General features: G+C 39.5%; 1 protein-coding gene across 1 annotated transcript in view; it reads left to right on the plus strand.

Moving 5' to 3' along the window:
* The window catches only part of FCHSD2 (FCH and double SH3 domains 2), a 323,208-nt gene that overhangs the window by 143,101 nt on the left and 165,779 nt on the right, over positions 1-14,328 (plus strand). The window contains exon 4 of the mRNA XM_010366863.2: positions 1,929-2,005. Within this exon, the coding sequence (XP_010365165.2) occupies positions 1,929-2,005 (77 nt within the window). The remainder of the gene's footprint in view (positions 1-1,928; positions 2,006-14,328) is intronic.

The following is a 14,328-nucleotide window of genomic DNA, read 5'->3' on the forward strand; positions in this document are numbered from 1 at the left end:
TGATTGTTTATGTTAGGAAATTTAAGTATCAAATTAAAAGGGAGGGGTAAGAATTTAGCAAGTAGGAATAGGAGTGGTTAGAAGATATTTTCATGCAGTGGGAGCAGTATGAACAAGGTACAGAGGTGAAAAACTACCATACATATTCAGGGAAGACATAGTATTTGGAGTTCCCAAAGTACAAGATATGTTAAGTGGAACTGTTAGGGATATGTAGTTGTATACAAGTTCTCAGAATACACAATACTTAGAAATAGTGAAACCAAATTGTTGCCAAGTTCAGGAGGAACTTGAGATTCAAGCTAATTTGACAACAGACCTTAATAGAAAGGTACTATGTAGAGTGTAGTGTTGATTTTACTTGAGTAATTTTTGCCTAGAGCAGGCAGTTGATTAATAAATGTGATTGTTCTTCATTTCAGCATTGTGTTCTTTTTAGTTACTTGTATAGAAATAAGTATCTCAATGTTAATGATTTCTATAACCATTACATTAGGCCCTGTTACAGTGTTAGGGGACCACATATATTCCTATCCAAAAGTAATGCATTGGCCAGGTTTGGTGACTCACACTTGTAATCCCAGCACTTTGGGAGGACAAGGCAGGTGGCTTGCTTGAGTCCAGGAGTTGAGCCATGGGCAACATGGCGAAACACTGTCTCTACTACAAATACAAAAAATTAGCCGGGCTCAGTGGCACATGCCTGTAGTCCTAGCTACTTGGGAGGCTGAGGTGGAAGGATTGTTTGAGCCCGGGAAGTTGAGGCTGCATTGAGCCATGATCGTGCCACTGCACTCTAGCCTGGGCATTGGAATGAGGCCTGTCTCAAACAAACAAAAACAAACAAGCAAAAAACCAAACATAATACATTGTATAATTGGAATGAGCAGTTTAAAATCAGTTCTTAACAAAATGGTCTTCTCAATTCAAATCCCTGTACCTCTCCCTGACACCTATTACAGATAAACATTCTGTTTTATCCAGATTTGTGTTGTGTAGATAATAATAAGTGGGCAAATTTCTTTGTAAAACAGTTTTTTTTGTTGTTTGACGTGACTTGTGTCATGGTATCGTTTAAAAAGAAAAGACCCTTAAAATCTGTCTTGAGAATTAATAGTATGGAACAGCACCAAAATTTGTTTATTAATTTTACATACCAGTATATATCTGTCTACTTAAAATGGAATTTGTTTTTCTCTTTCCTGGTATATGAGAGTTTGGCTGCTGAGATTTAGAAAGCTGTGTGATCAGAGTTCTGTGGAGATGGACAGCTGTGTTCCCTGTTAAATGCCAGAGGTGGTTGTTTTTATGGCTAGTCAGATAGTTAAAAGTGAAAGGCGTATCAATGAAGTTTCAGCTTTCTCATCCTTATACTCACCCTTTTCCTAAAAGTGGAGACAAGAGAGGACTGGACAATAATGAAAGAAGGTTGTAGTATTCTACCATTTATCATTGGTTTTTTTGTTTGTTTGGTTGGTTGGTCGGTTGGTTCGTTAATTGGGTTTTCTTTTTGGAGACAGAGCTTCGCTCTATCACCCAGGCTGGAGTGCTGCAGCCCAGTCTCGGCTCACTGCAGCCTCTGCCCCTGGATTCAAGTGTTTCTCCTGCCTCAGCCCCCCAAGTAGCTGGGACTACAGGCGCATGCTACCACACCCAGCTAATTTTTGTATTTTTGGTAGAGGATAGATTTTCACCATGTTGGCCAAGCTGGTCTCAAACTCCTGACCTCAAGTAATCTGTCTGCCTTGGCCTCCCGAAGTGCTGGGATTATAGGCATGAGCCACCATGTGCAGCCTGTCATTGTTTTTTTTTCACTTCTGAATTAAATTTACATTTGGAAAAATGAGATTTTCTAAGTCATGTATTTTAAGGAAAAGAGCTTCCTTTATGGCATAATACTTATTTTAGAAAAACGTATTTTTTAACAGGGTATCCAGAAGTTGGCTAGTCAATACCTGAAGAGAGATTGGCCTGGAGTAAAAGCTGATGATCGGAATGATTACAGGTAACTTAGTAGTTTTTGCCTATTTTCTTTAGAAATGGTTTTACTTAAAGCTGTGTCACATATAGATAATGTAACACTTTAGTTTTTAAAAGAATCACTTCTTTCCTCTGTCTGCTATGTTTTTGGATATAATTTCAAAATTATCAAAATTTTAATGTTTTATAACATTAAACAATCTATATAAAATAGATTGTAATCTATATAAAATAGATCATTTTCATGTCTTATATAAGCCAAGATTATATTTTATATAATTAATTATACCCCCAATTGAAACTTAAAGAAGGCAGGTGACAATGGAACACAAATTGCTGAGTGACCTATGATGAAGCACATTATTGTGATGGTGATGAAACAAGATTGTGTATGTTCTGCCATCTTCATTGATACTTCTGAAATAAATTCTAAATACAGAAAGATGGGGTTTTTGTGAGACTGGGGGCAAAACTTTCTAAGTAATGTAAGGAAAAGAGCTTCTTTTTAGCACAATACTTAATTTAGAAATATATGTGTGTGTTTGTATATTTGAATATAAACGAAAGATTTAGATGTGGCCAGTTAATATACCACATATGAATACGAAGTGTAATGAAGGTGGATGAGAATGGAATACAGATTGTGTCCTTAGTGACCTACTGATATCTTAAAAGTATAAGTTTGTTTAGAATTTGGTTTCTTTTGGCCAGGCGCAGTGGCTCACGCCTGTAATCCCAGCACTTTGGGAGGCCAAGGCAGGCGGATCACCTGAGATCAGGAGTTCGAGACCAGCCTGGCCAACATGGTGAAACCCTGTCTTGACTAAAAATAGAAAAATGAGCCAGGTGTGGTGGCGAGCGCCTGTAATCCCAGCTACTCGGGAGACTGAGGCAGGAGGATTGCTTAAACCCAGGAGGCAGAGGTTGCAGTGAGCTGAGATTGCGCCACTGCACTCCAGCCTGGGCAACAGAGTGAGACTCTGGCTCAAAAAAAAAAAAAAAAAAAAAAAAAAGAATTTGATTTCTTTTTTGAGGTCAGTTTGGAAGTATTTATTGTCTTTTATGCTCAGGAGTTGTCCTTTGTGTTGAAGGACCCAGAGGTTAGTGACCTCAGAGCTTGCAGTCTGGTTATGATTATGATCAAATACCATTGAAACAATAGCAGTTCTTAAACAATTAAGAACTTAGTATTGAAGTGTATGGTTTAGAGTCTGAATACGAAATCAAGCTATTGAATTATCAGTGATTATTGACATCAGATAATTTCTTAAGAATGTGGCAATGGAGCTAGAAAACTGAAGGATATATGATAAGAAACCCTAATAGTTCTTCACAGTGGCCTACCGATAATCATGGAAGGTGCCGTGAGGGCTATAAATAATAGAACAGTATGATTGCAATATTAAAGCAAAACAGGAAATAAAAATATTAATAGATTTTCTTCATGCCTGTAATCCTAGCACTTTGGGAGGCCGAAATGGAAGAATCTCTTGAGGCCAGTAGTTCAAGACTAGCCTGGGCAGTATAATGAGACTTCGTCCCTACAAAAAAATACAAACATTAGCTGGGAGTGGTGGTACATGCCTGTAGTCCCAGCTACTCAGGAGGCTAAGCCAGGAGGATTGCTTGAGCCCAGGAGTTCAAGGCTGCAGTGAGCTATGAATGCACTACTCCCCTCCAGCCTGGGTGACAGAGTGAGACTCTGTTTCTCAAACAAACAAACAAACAAACAAACAAAAAAACACACACACACAAATTTTCTTAAGGATTTTCTGTATCTGCAAAATTCAGCTAAGGAGGAAGAGAGGAGAGATGAAATTCTAGGCAAGAGAGACAAGTAGAACAAAACCTTGAGGTGACAGTGAGCATGGGATGTTCACTGTTGCTGGTATAAGGAAATTAGCCTAAGAAGAAGATTGCTTACAGTAAAGAAGGATCCAACTTATAGATAGCTAGACTGGGCATGGTGGCTTATGCCTGCAATCCCAGTGCTTTGGGAGGCTGAAATGGGAGGATTGCTTGAGTCCAGGAGTTATATTCCAAGTTCGTTTAAAATTCAGGATTCAGGTTACCAAAGAAATAAGGATTAAAAAGCTATGCTCCTAGGCTAGCTTATAAACTCTAATTTAAAGAAGTATTGCAAGCTAAAATATGCCAAATATTTACTATGTGACAGGCACTGTGCTAGGAACTCATCTCCCATGATTATCAGAACAGCTTTGTGAGGTAGATATAATTATATAATTACTCTCATTTTATACACTAGGAAACCAGGTCTCAGGTTATACGTCTTACTCAAGGTCAGATAGCTATTTAAAGACACATTCATTCTTTCTTTCTTATTCATAGGCTACATATGAAATACCTACTACATGTCAGCAGTTAAAGTAGACCTTAGGATTAGAGAGACTAGAAGATACGCTGTCTAGCCTTCGTAAGCATACAGGAGATAGCCACTATAAACAGTTGCAGAATTGGGTAATAGGAGAGGGGCATTGGAGCCATAGAAGAAAACCTAGGCTTGTAGAGCCAGGTCTTAAAGAATGTGCAGGAGTTTTCCAGGCAGAAGGTTTGGTAAAAGGAATTCTAAGTGAAAATAACCCCTTCAAGGCATGGAGCATGAGAAAATGTGACTGTTAGGTAACAGTTCAGTAGGGTTGCTGTGAAGTATGTGCATTAGAGGTTAACTGGAGTGGTGAAGATGAAGGATACATCATAGGTAGGCATCATAAAAGGACTTTACATATCACAGTATAGAGTTTGCTTTTTTATTCAGAACGTAATGGAGGTGTTTAAGTGTTTCCATGAGAGGAATTACATTATCATCTTTACTTTAGTGATAGTATAAAGGTGGATCAGAGGGTTGTGAGGAAGAATTCAGAAAGGATAGAATGGCAGGAATTTAATTCCTCATCATCTCATATTTGAACCAAGGAAATTGTAGCAGAAATCAAGTTGTAGGGAAGATTTCAGAGGTGTTTAGAAGACTGAAGCCAGAGGACTTGCAAGTGATTTGGCAGTTTTGTTTTTTGTGTTTGTCAAATTTGTTCTGAGACAAACTACATATATAAACAGTTTTCTTCATATTTAAAATAGCTCTTGCAACATAGAAGGCACTTGATAAATATTTACTGACTAAATGAATGAAGCAGGAGGAGAGAGATGAAGAATTATACAATGACTCCCAGGTGTTTTCATTTAGGCAACTGAGAGGATGGTGGTGCTATTGTGGAAAAAGACAATAGAAAGATCAGGATTGAGGCTGAGAACTACAATTGCCAATGTTTTTGTTTATTTGGAGCTTATTTTAGTTTTAGTCATTTAAAATTTTCCATTTAACTTTTTTGTATTTATATTTGCATTGGTAGTTTTAAAATTCTTTTCCAAGTAATACATGTTTTTTATCAAGTAGATAAACAGTACAAGAGTATAAAGAATATCATTTCCCAAGCACCTTCCATTCACATTTCTACTCCCCTAGGGTAATTGCTATTACAAGTGTGTGGTCTTTTCTTTTACATTTTTTTCTATGTGATTCACACATGGACTTATATAGTTTTGTTATTTCTAACAGAACTGCAATTATTATATGCATGCACTGTGTAACACCCCTGCTCCCCACACACACACTTAAGGAGTCTATTTTAGAAATCCCTTCATGTCAGTATGTTCTGCTCCCTCACTCTTTTTAATGCCTGCTTTAGTGCCATAGTATTGATGAACTATACTTTTGTTATCCACTTCCCTATTTGTAGTTATTTAGTTTATTAGTGTTTCAAATAATGCTGCAGTGAATAAGTTCTGTATGAACATAAGTATATTTTTGTACACTGAAAGTTTATCTGTAGGGTAAATTCTTAGAGGGGGTAATGCTGGATCAAAGGGTTTATACATTTAAAATGTTGATATTGGAGGGAGGGGCTTCAAGGTAACTGACAATTCTGCCAGTGGCCTAGGGATCAGCCTGCCCCTGCCTACCATGGCTGGCACCTGCACACACTGTTAAGAGCCTGAGGACAAGCCAGCCCAGCCTGGCTTCATATCCCTACTCCATGCCAGAGCACACAGACTAGGGTCCAGAAGATTGCCCAGCACATTCTACCACCATTGGCACCTGAATACTCCTCCAGGGGGCCTGAGGTTGGTTCTACCCACCCCTGCCACTACAAGTCACAGCTGACACCTACCTGCACATGCCACCTGCAGGCTTGGAGACTGAGCCGCCCACTCCATCACAGCCACCACCAACACCAGCATACACTGCTCAAGTCCCAGAAGGTGATCCCACCACTGCCACTGCCTGTTTTATGCCAGGCTGCCCAGAGGCCCAAGAATCCGCCTTCCCACCCAGCTCACTGCTGCAACTACCAGTATCTGAGTAAGCCACCTGGAGGCCAAGAATTGGCCCACCTGCACTATTGGTGCCAACTCACCACTGTCTCTACTGGGGCTCAAAGACTGGCCTACCTGGTGTCCCAACCCTCAGCAAAACTTTACCACAGGCCTCACTAATAACTGCACCTGAAACCACCGAAGAAATTACAAACACATGGCCGGGCGCGGTGGCTCAAGCCTGTAATCCCAGCACTTTGGGAGGCCGAGACGGGCGGATCATGAGGTCAGGAGATCGAGACCATCTTGGCTAACACGGTGAAACCCCGTCTCTACTAAAAAAATACAAAAAAACTAGCCAGGCGAGGTGGCGGGCGCCTGTAGTCCCAGCTACTTGGGAGGCTGAGGCAGGAGAATGGCGTAAACCCGGGAGGTGGAGCTTACAGTGAGCTAAGATCCGGCCACTGCACTCTAGCCTGGGTGACAGAGCGAGACTCTGTCTCAAAAAAAAAAAAAAAAAAAAAAAAGAAATTACAAACACCGCTGACATTATTTGTAGCCAAAGAAATCATACAGATACTGTACCACTGTAAGCACCCAGAATCAAGGCCAAAGGGCCCTATCCAAGCAACACCATAGATCTATCTTCAGGAAAACTTTCCCTACATAAACAAATTTAAAAAATTGGAAGAAGTGACTATTACATCAGATGTGCAGTTATCAATGTAGGAAACATGAAAAAAGCAAGGAAATATAACTCCAAAGGAATAAAATAATTCTCTAGTAACAGATCCCAATCAAAAACAAATTTACAAAATCCTGGAAAAAGAATTCAAAATTTTAATATTAAAGAAACTCAATGAGATATAAGAAAATTCTGAAAAATAGTACAGAGAAATCAGAAAAACAATTCAGGATATGAATGAGAAATTTACCAAAGAGATGGATATAAAAAAGAACCAAACAGAAATTCTATAGTGGAAGAATTCATTGAATGAAATACAAAATACATTTGAAAGCTTCAACAGTAGACTAGATCAAGCAAAAGAGAGGATCTCAAAACTTGAAGACAGGTCCTATGAAATAACCCAAGCAGACAAAAAGAAGAAAAATAAGAAAGAATTAACAAAGCCTTTGTGTTATATGGGACAACATAAAGTGACCAAATACACACATTATTGGTTTCCCAGATGGTAAAGAGGGAAGGGAAGGGTTAGAAAATCTATTTGATGAAATAATAGACAAAAACTTCCCAAGTCTGACAAGAGATTTAGACATCCAGATACTGGAGACTCTGAGACCCCCCAAGCAGATGAAATGCAAAAAGGCATTATCCATGGTACATTATAGTCAAACTATGTAACATCAAAGACAAAGAGAGAATTCAAAAAACAGCAAGAAAAAAGCATGCAGTCACCTGTCAAGGAACTGCTGTAAGACTAATAGCAGATTTCTCAGCAGAAACCTTTACAGGCCAAGAGAGAATGGGGTGATATATTCAAAGTGCTGAAAGAAAAAAAAAAAACCTGCCAACCAAGGATACTGCATTCAGCAAAATTATCCTTTATAAATGAAGGAGAAGTAAATTCTTTCCCAGACAAGCAAAAGGTTAGGGAATTCATCACTACTAGACTGGCCCTAAAATATTAATATTGGAAGTTGTTCTCCATAAACGTATAAATATATTTAATTTTTTCTAGTGTGACTTTGTTTTTTGAGACAGTTTTCACTCCATCACCCAGGCTGGAGTGTGGTGGCATGATCTTGGTTCACTGCAACCTCCACCCACCTGCCGGGTTCAAGTGATTCTCATGCCTCAGCCTCCCGAGCAACTGGGATTACAGGTGCACACCACCACACCTGGCTAATTTTTGTATTTTTAGTAGAGATGGAGTTTTGCCATGTTGGCCAGGCTGGTCTCGAACTCCTGACCTCAAGTGATCAGCCCACCTCAGCCTCCCAGACTGCTGGGATTACAGGCATAAGCCACCACACCCAGCCTGTAGTATGATTTTAAATTGTCCCTTTGTTTTTATTTTTTACCAACAGTGCGTGTAATCAGTCTTTTAAATTGTTTGCCTATCTGATGATACATGCAGCATTTAATATCATTAAACAGCCTCAATTTGCATTAGACTTTTGTAACACTACTTTCTCTTGGACTTTTTTTTTTTTTTTTAAATTTGAGGACAGGTTTTTGATACTGATACAGTCATCCAGCCTAATTCAGAATTTGTTAGTTTTATACACGTTCATTTGTGTGTATATAAGTGTGTGCACATTGAGTTCTGTGCAGTTTTACCACATTTGTAGCTTTGTGTGACCTCTTCCACACTTAAGATTTTGCTAAGAATTTAACAGTTAAGAATTTCTTGATTTCTTTCTTTTCTTTTCCTTTCCTTTTCCCCTCCTCTTTTCTTTCTTCTTTCCTTTCTTTCAAAACAGGGTCTCACTTTTGCACCCAAGCTGGAGTGAAGTGGCTCACTGTAGCCTCAAACTCTTGGGTCCAAGTGGTCCTTCCACGTCACCTCCTGCGTAGCCACCACTACCACCATGCTTGGCTAATTTTAAAATTTTTTTGTAGAGATGAGGTTTTGTTATATTGCCCAGGCTGGTCTCAAACTCCTGGCCTCAAGCGATCCTTCTGCCTCAGCCTCTCAAAATGCTGGGATTACATATGTGAGCCACTGTGCCCAGCCTTGATTTATTTCTTAATGAGAAATTTCTTCTGGTAAAGTTTTCTAGGTTTTCCTAGACATCTTGTATGATATTCATGTAAGAAATAGTTTGCAGTGTGTACTTAGGTGGTATATGGATGAATAGTTTTGTATTTTACTAGTTATAACCTAATTATTATGGCAAGTATTTTTCAGTTAGAATAGTGATATAAAGTCATAAGATATGTATATTTTAGTTTAAAAGGTTAGTCATTTTAACAAAAATGATAAGTAAATAATGGTACAGAAGATAGGAGACAAAAATAGTAGAGGATGTATACCAAGGACTTAGGATACATAAGTCTTGGTATAAACTATATCAGAATGAAGAGACCCTTTTTAATGTTCAGCATTGTTACTGAGACTAAGAACAATCTTATGTCAGCAAAGGAACAGAGGTTTGGGAGCCAGACACATTTGGGTTCAAATCTAGGCTCCATCATTCCCTCCTCTCCTCCTCCAGCAAATATGTATTGAGTGCCTGCTACGCCATACCCTGTGCTGAACATACAGCAGTAAATGAAACAAAGCTTCTGCTGCATGGAGCCTACATTCTAATGAGGGAAGACAAACAGTAAACAAGTGACTAATTAAACATATATGCCAATTGGCGATAAGAACAGTAAGCATAGTAGGGAGAATACAGAGGGCCAAGAAGTGATTGCACAGCAATTGCTGTACTGTGCAGAGCACAGGTGTTGTGGGACAAGGCAGAAGCAGAGAGGGCAGGTAGGAGACTATTGCAGTAATCTAGGCATAAGGTAAAGGTAGCTCAAAACAGGGTAGTCACAGTGGAAGAGACTGGCAGTAATTAAATTCCATGGTATTTTTTAAGTCTAGCAAACAGGATTTATACACACACACACATATATGTACACACACTTTAAGTTCTAGGGTACATGTGCACAATGTGCAGATTTGTTACACATGTATACATGTGCCATGTCGGTGTGCTGCACCCATTAACTTGTCATTTACATTAGGTGTATCTCCTAATACTATCCCTCCCCATTCCCCCCGCCCCACGACAGGCCCCAGTGTGTGTTGTTCCCCACCCTGTGTCGAAGTGTTCTCATTGTTTGATTCCCACCTATGAGTGAGAACATGTGGTGTTTGGTTTTCTGTCCTTGCAATAGTTTGCTGAGAATGATGATTTCCAGCTTCATCCATGTCCCTGCGAAGGACATGAACTCATCCTTTTTTATGGCTGCATAGTATTCCATGGTATATATGGGCCACATTTTCTTAATCCACTCTATCATTGATGGACATTTGGGTTGGTTCCAAGTCTTTGCTGTTGTGAATAGTGCCGCAATAAACATACGTGTGCGTGTGTCTTTATAGCAGCATGATTTATAATCCTTTGGGTATATACCCAGTAATGGCATTACTGGGTCAAATGGTATTTCTAGTTCTAGATCCTTGAGGAATTGCCACACTGTCTTCCACAATGGTTGAACTAGTTTACAGTCCCACCAACAGTGTAAAAGTGTTCCTGTTTCTCCACATCCTCTCCAGCATGCAAACAGGATTTCTTGATGGAGCAGATACGAGAGAGAAATGAGGAATCAGTGCTGATTCCAGGTCTTTGGGTTTGAGCCAACTACTAGAAGGTTTGAGTTACTGTCAATGAGATGAAATAGATAGATTGCCAGAACAGGTTTTAGGGAAATCAAGAATTTAGTTTTATACATGTTAGGTGTAAGATGCCTACTAAATATCCAAGTTGGATATGTTGAACAAGCAGTTAGGGTTTAGGGAAGGTGTCTGGGCAGGAATTAAAAATTCAGGAATTGAGCTGAGAGTAGTGGTTCATGCATGTAATCCCAGAACTTTGGGAGGCTAAGGCAGGAGGATAGTTCAAAGCCAGGAGTTCAAGATGCAGATTAAGTAGCAAAGTGAGATACCGTTTCTATTAAAAAGAGGAAAATACTAGATGCAGTGGCACATGCCTGTACGCCCAGTTGCTTGGGAAGCTGAGGCGGGAGGACCACTTGAACTCAGGAGTTCGAGGCTGTAGTAATCATGCCAGTGCACTCCAGCATGAACAATAGAACAAGGCCCTGCCTCTTTAAAAAAAAGAAAAGAAAAAAAGCTTTAGGAATAGCATATTGATACTCTGTAAAGCCAGGAGACCAGATGTCTTTACAGCCATCTATAGAGTGAGATCACCTAAAGAATGAATGTAGGCCTGGTGCAGTGGCTCACACCTGAAATTCTAGCACTTTGGAAGGCTGAGGTGGGAGGATTGCTTGAGCCCAGGAGTTTGAGGCTACAGTCAGCTATGACTGTGCCACTGCACTACCACCTGAGTGACAGAGCAAGACCTTATCTTTAAAAAGAAATAACAAAATAAAAATTTAAAAACAAATTTCAACAGAGTGAATGTAGTTAGAGAAGAGAAGAAGCCTGGGGTCTGACTTGAGGGCACTCCAGTATTTATGGGGCAATGAGATGAAGAGGAACTGGCAAAGAAGACTAAAGAATGGCCGGTGAGGTGGGAGTAGACCAAGGGAGAGTGATGTCCTGTAGCCAAGTGAAGAAAACATTTCAAGAAGGATAAAGGAGGTCAGTGTTGCTGATAGGTCGAGTAATAGAATCAAGACTTGAACTATTTGGACTAGCCATAGGAAGATCTTGGATGACTTTGGCAAGCAATTTCAGAAAAGTGGTAGACACTGAAGTCTGATTTGGGTAGAACTGAGAGACCCAGAGGAGAGAAAGTAGAAACAGTAATTTTAGACAATTCTTTCAAGGTGTTTTTCTGTAAAAGAGAGCAGACATTAGGGTGGTAGCTGGAGAGAAATGGAGGTTTGATGGAGATTTTCAAATAGAAATATTATAGCATGTTTGCTCACAAGAATGCTCCAGTAGAGAGGGAAAAACTGACATTGTAGAGTTTTGAATTGATATTCTTAAGTGAGAGGTTGTATAATATAGTATAAATTTGAGGAGTTGGCCTTCAGAGCATAGGTAGTTCATGCAAGTAATAGGAGGATTGGCAGAATGTATGGGTGCAGAGACAAGGAGTTTGGCAGATGTCGTGGGAACATATGGACATTGCCCTCTGATACTGCCACTGTTGGCTACAAGTGTGTTTGTATTAGAGGTTTGAGAAGAGAGAAGTTGGGAAATAATTGTGTAGAAGGGTGGTTGAATGAATGGATTAAGGAAATATAGTACCCTTGCTGGGTATCACTAAGAGGTTACTAGCATTCTTTTGACATCAATTTAATGCGACCAGGTAACGTAATTATCTTTTTCTTCAGCCACATTCTTCTGTATACTTTGGTATAATCTTAGCAGTTTTAGATTTAACCAAGGTAGGAGCTTGTAGGTTATAAAAGTGGAAAGAGAAAGAGGCAAAGGTAATACGGGCATACATAAGGGAGTGATTATAAGGGTAGACCATGAAACCTAGACTGGGTAATGAACTGAAAAGGGAGATCATGAGAGGGGCAAGAGACAATGGAAAGGGGGTAGGACCAAATGGATTGTGGGTTCTTATAGGATTGAGTAATTGTTGGACTCAGAATTCTAAAGAATGTGAGTAGAATCAGGAGGTGTTAGTCAGAAATCAGAAGATTGAACTTGGGATGAGAGCAAAGCAGTAGTTATTAGTAATGGCAAAGTCTAGGTTATGACCATGGAGGTGCTATTTACTGTTGAGTAGCCTTAGAAAAATTTCATAACCTCTCTGAGCCTCACTTTTCTCCTGTGTAAAATGGGAATAATACCTATCTTACAGAGTTATGATGAGGATTAAATGATGTGATAATTGTAAAATACATAACATAGTGCTTACCATGAGATATGTAGAATGGCAAAGTACCGTATATGCCTGATACTTTTTTTTTTTTTTTTTTTGGGAGATGGCGTCTCACTCTGTTGCCCAGGCTGGAGTGCAATGATGCCATCTTGGCTCAGTGCATCCTCCGCCTTCCAGGTTCAAGCGATTCTCCTGTCTCAGCCTCCTGAGTAGCTGGAGGGGTTATAAGCGCCAGCCACAATGCCCAGCTAATTTTTGTATTGTTAGCAGAGACGGGATTTCACCATGTTGGCCAGGCTGGTCACGAACTCCTGACCTCAGACAGTCTGCCCACCTCGACCTCTCAGAGTGCTAGGATTACAGGCATGAGCCACCACGCTGGCTGATACTTTTCTTATCCTTCAAAATTGCTTCATATGAAACTTGGTGAAATAAAAAATTTTTTAAAATCACTCTATGACCCGTGATTATTTTTCCTTAATTGGAGTGAAAAACACCACTACCATTGGGAATACTACTATTATGTTAACAAGAAGTGCTTCTATTTCTGTTACAATTCTGCTACTGTTATTATTTATTCATTAAAAAGAATCTGTGTATCGTGAATTTTCATATCATTTGCATTTAATTTTTTTTTGAGGAACCAGTGGCGTTTTTTATTAATATTATTATTATTATTATTATTTATTATTATTATATATTAAGTTCTAGGGTACATGTGCATAATGTGCAGGTTTGTTACATATGTATACTTGTGCCATGTTGGTGTGCTGCACCCATCAACTTGTCAGCACCCATCAATTCATCATTTATATCAGGTATAACTCCCAATGCAATCTCTCCCCCCTCCCCCCTCCCCATGATAGGCCCCGGTGTGTGATGTTCCCCTTCCTGAGTCCAAGTGATCTCATTGTTCAGTTCCCACCTATGAGTGAGAACATGTGGTGTTTGGTTTTCTGTTCTTGTGATAGTTTGCTAAGAATGATGGTTTCCAGCTGCATCCATGTCCCTACAAAGGACGCAAACTCATCGTTTTTTATGGCTGCATAGTATTCCATGGTGTATATGTGCCACATTTTCTTAATCCAGTCTGTCACTGATGAACATTTGGGTTGATTCCAAGTCTTTGCTATTGTGAATAGTGCCGCAGTAAACATACGTGTGCATGTGTCTTTATAGCAGCATGGTTTATAATCCTTTGGGTATATACCCACTAGTGGGATGGCTGGGTCATATGGTACATCTAGTTCTAGATCCTTGAGGAATTGCCATACTGTTTTCCATAATGGTTGAACTAGTTTACAATCCCACCAACAGTGTAAAAGTGTTCCTATTTCTCCACATCCTCTCCAACACCTGTTGTTTCCTGACTTTTTAGTGATTGCCATTGTAACTGGTGTGAGATGGTATCTCATTGTGGTTTTGATTTGCATTTCTCTGATGGCAAGTGATGATGAGCATTTTTTCATGTGTCTGTTGGCTGTATGAATGTCTTCTTTTGAGAAATGTCTGTTCATACCCTTTGCCCAC

This window comes from Rhinopithecus roxellana, chromosome 15, assembly GCF_007565055.1.
Source record: "Rhinopithecus roxellana isolate Shanxi Qingling chromosome 15, ASM756505v1, whole genome shotgun sequence".
Classification (NCBI taxonomy): domain Eukaryota; kingdom Metazoa; phylum Chordata; class Mammalia; order Primates; family Cercopithecidae; genus Rhinopithecus; species Rhinopithecus roxellana.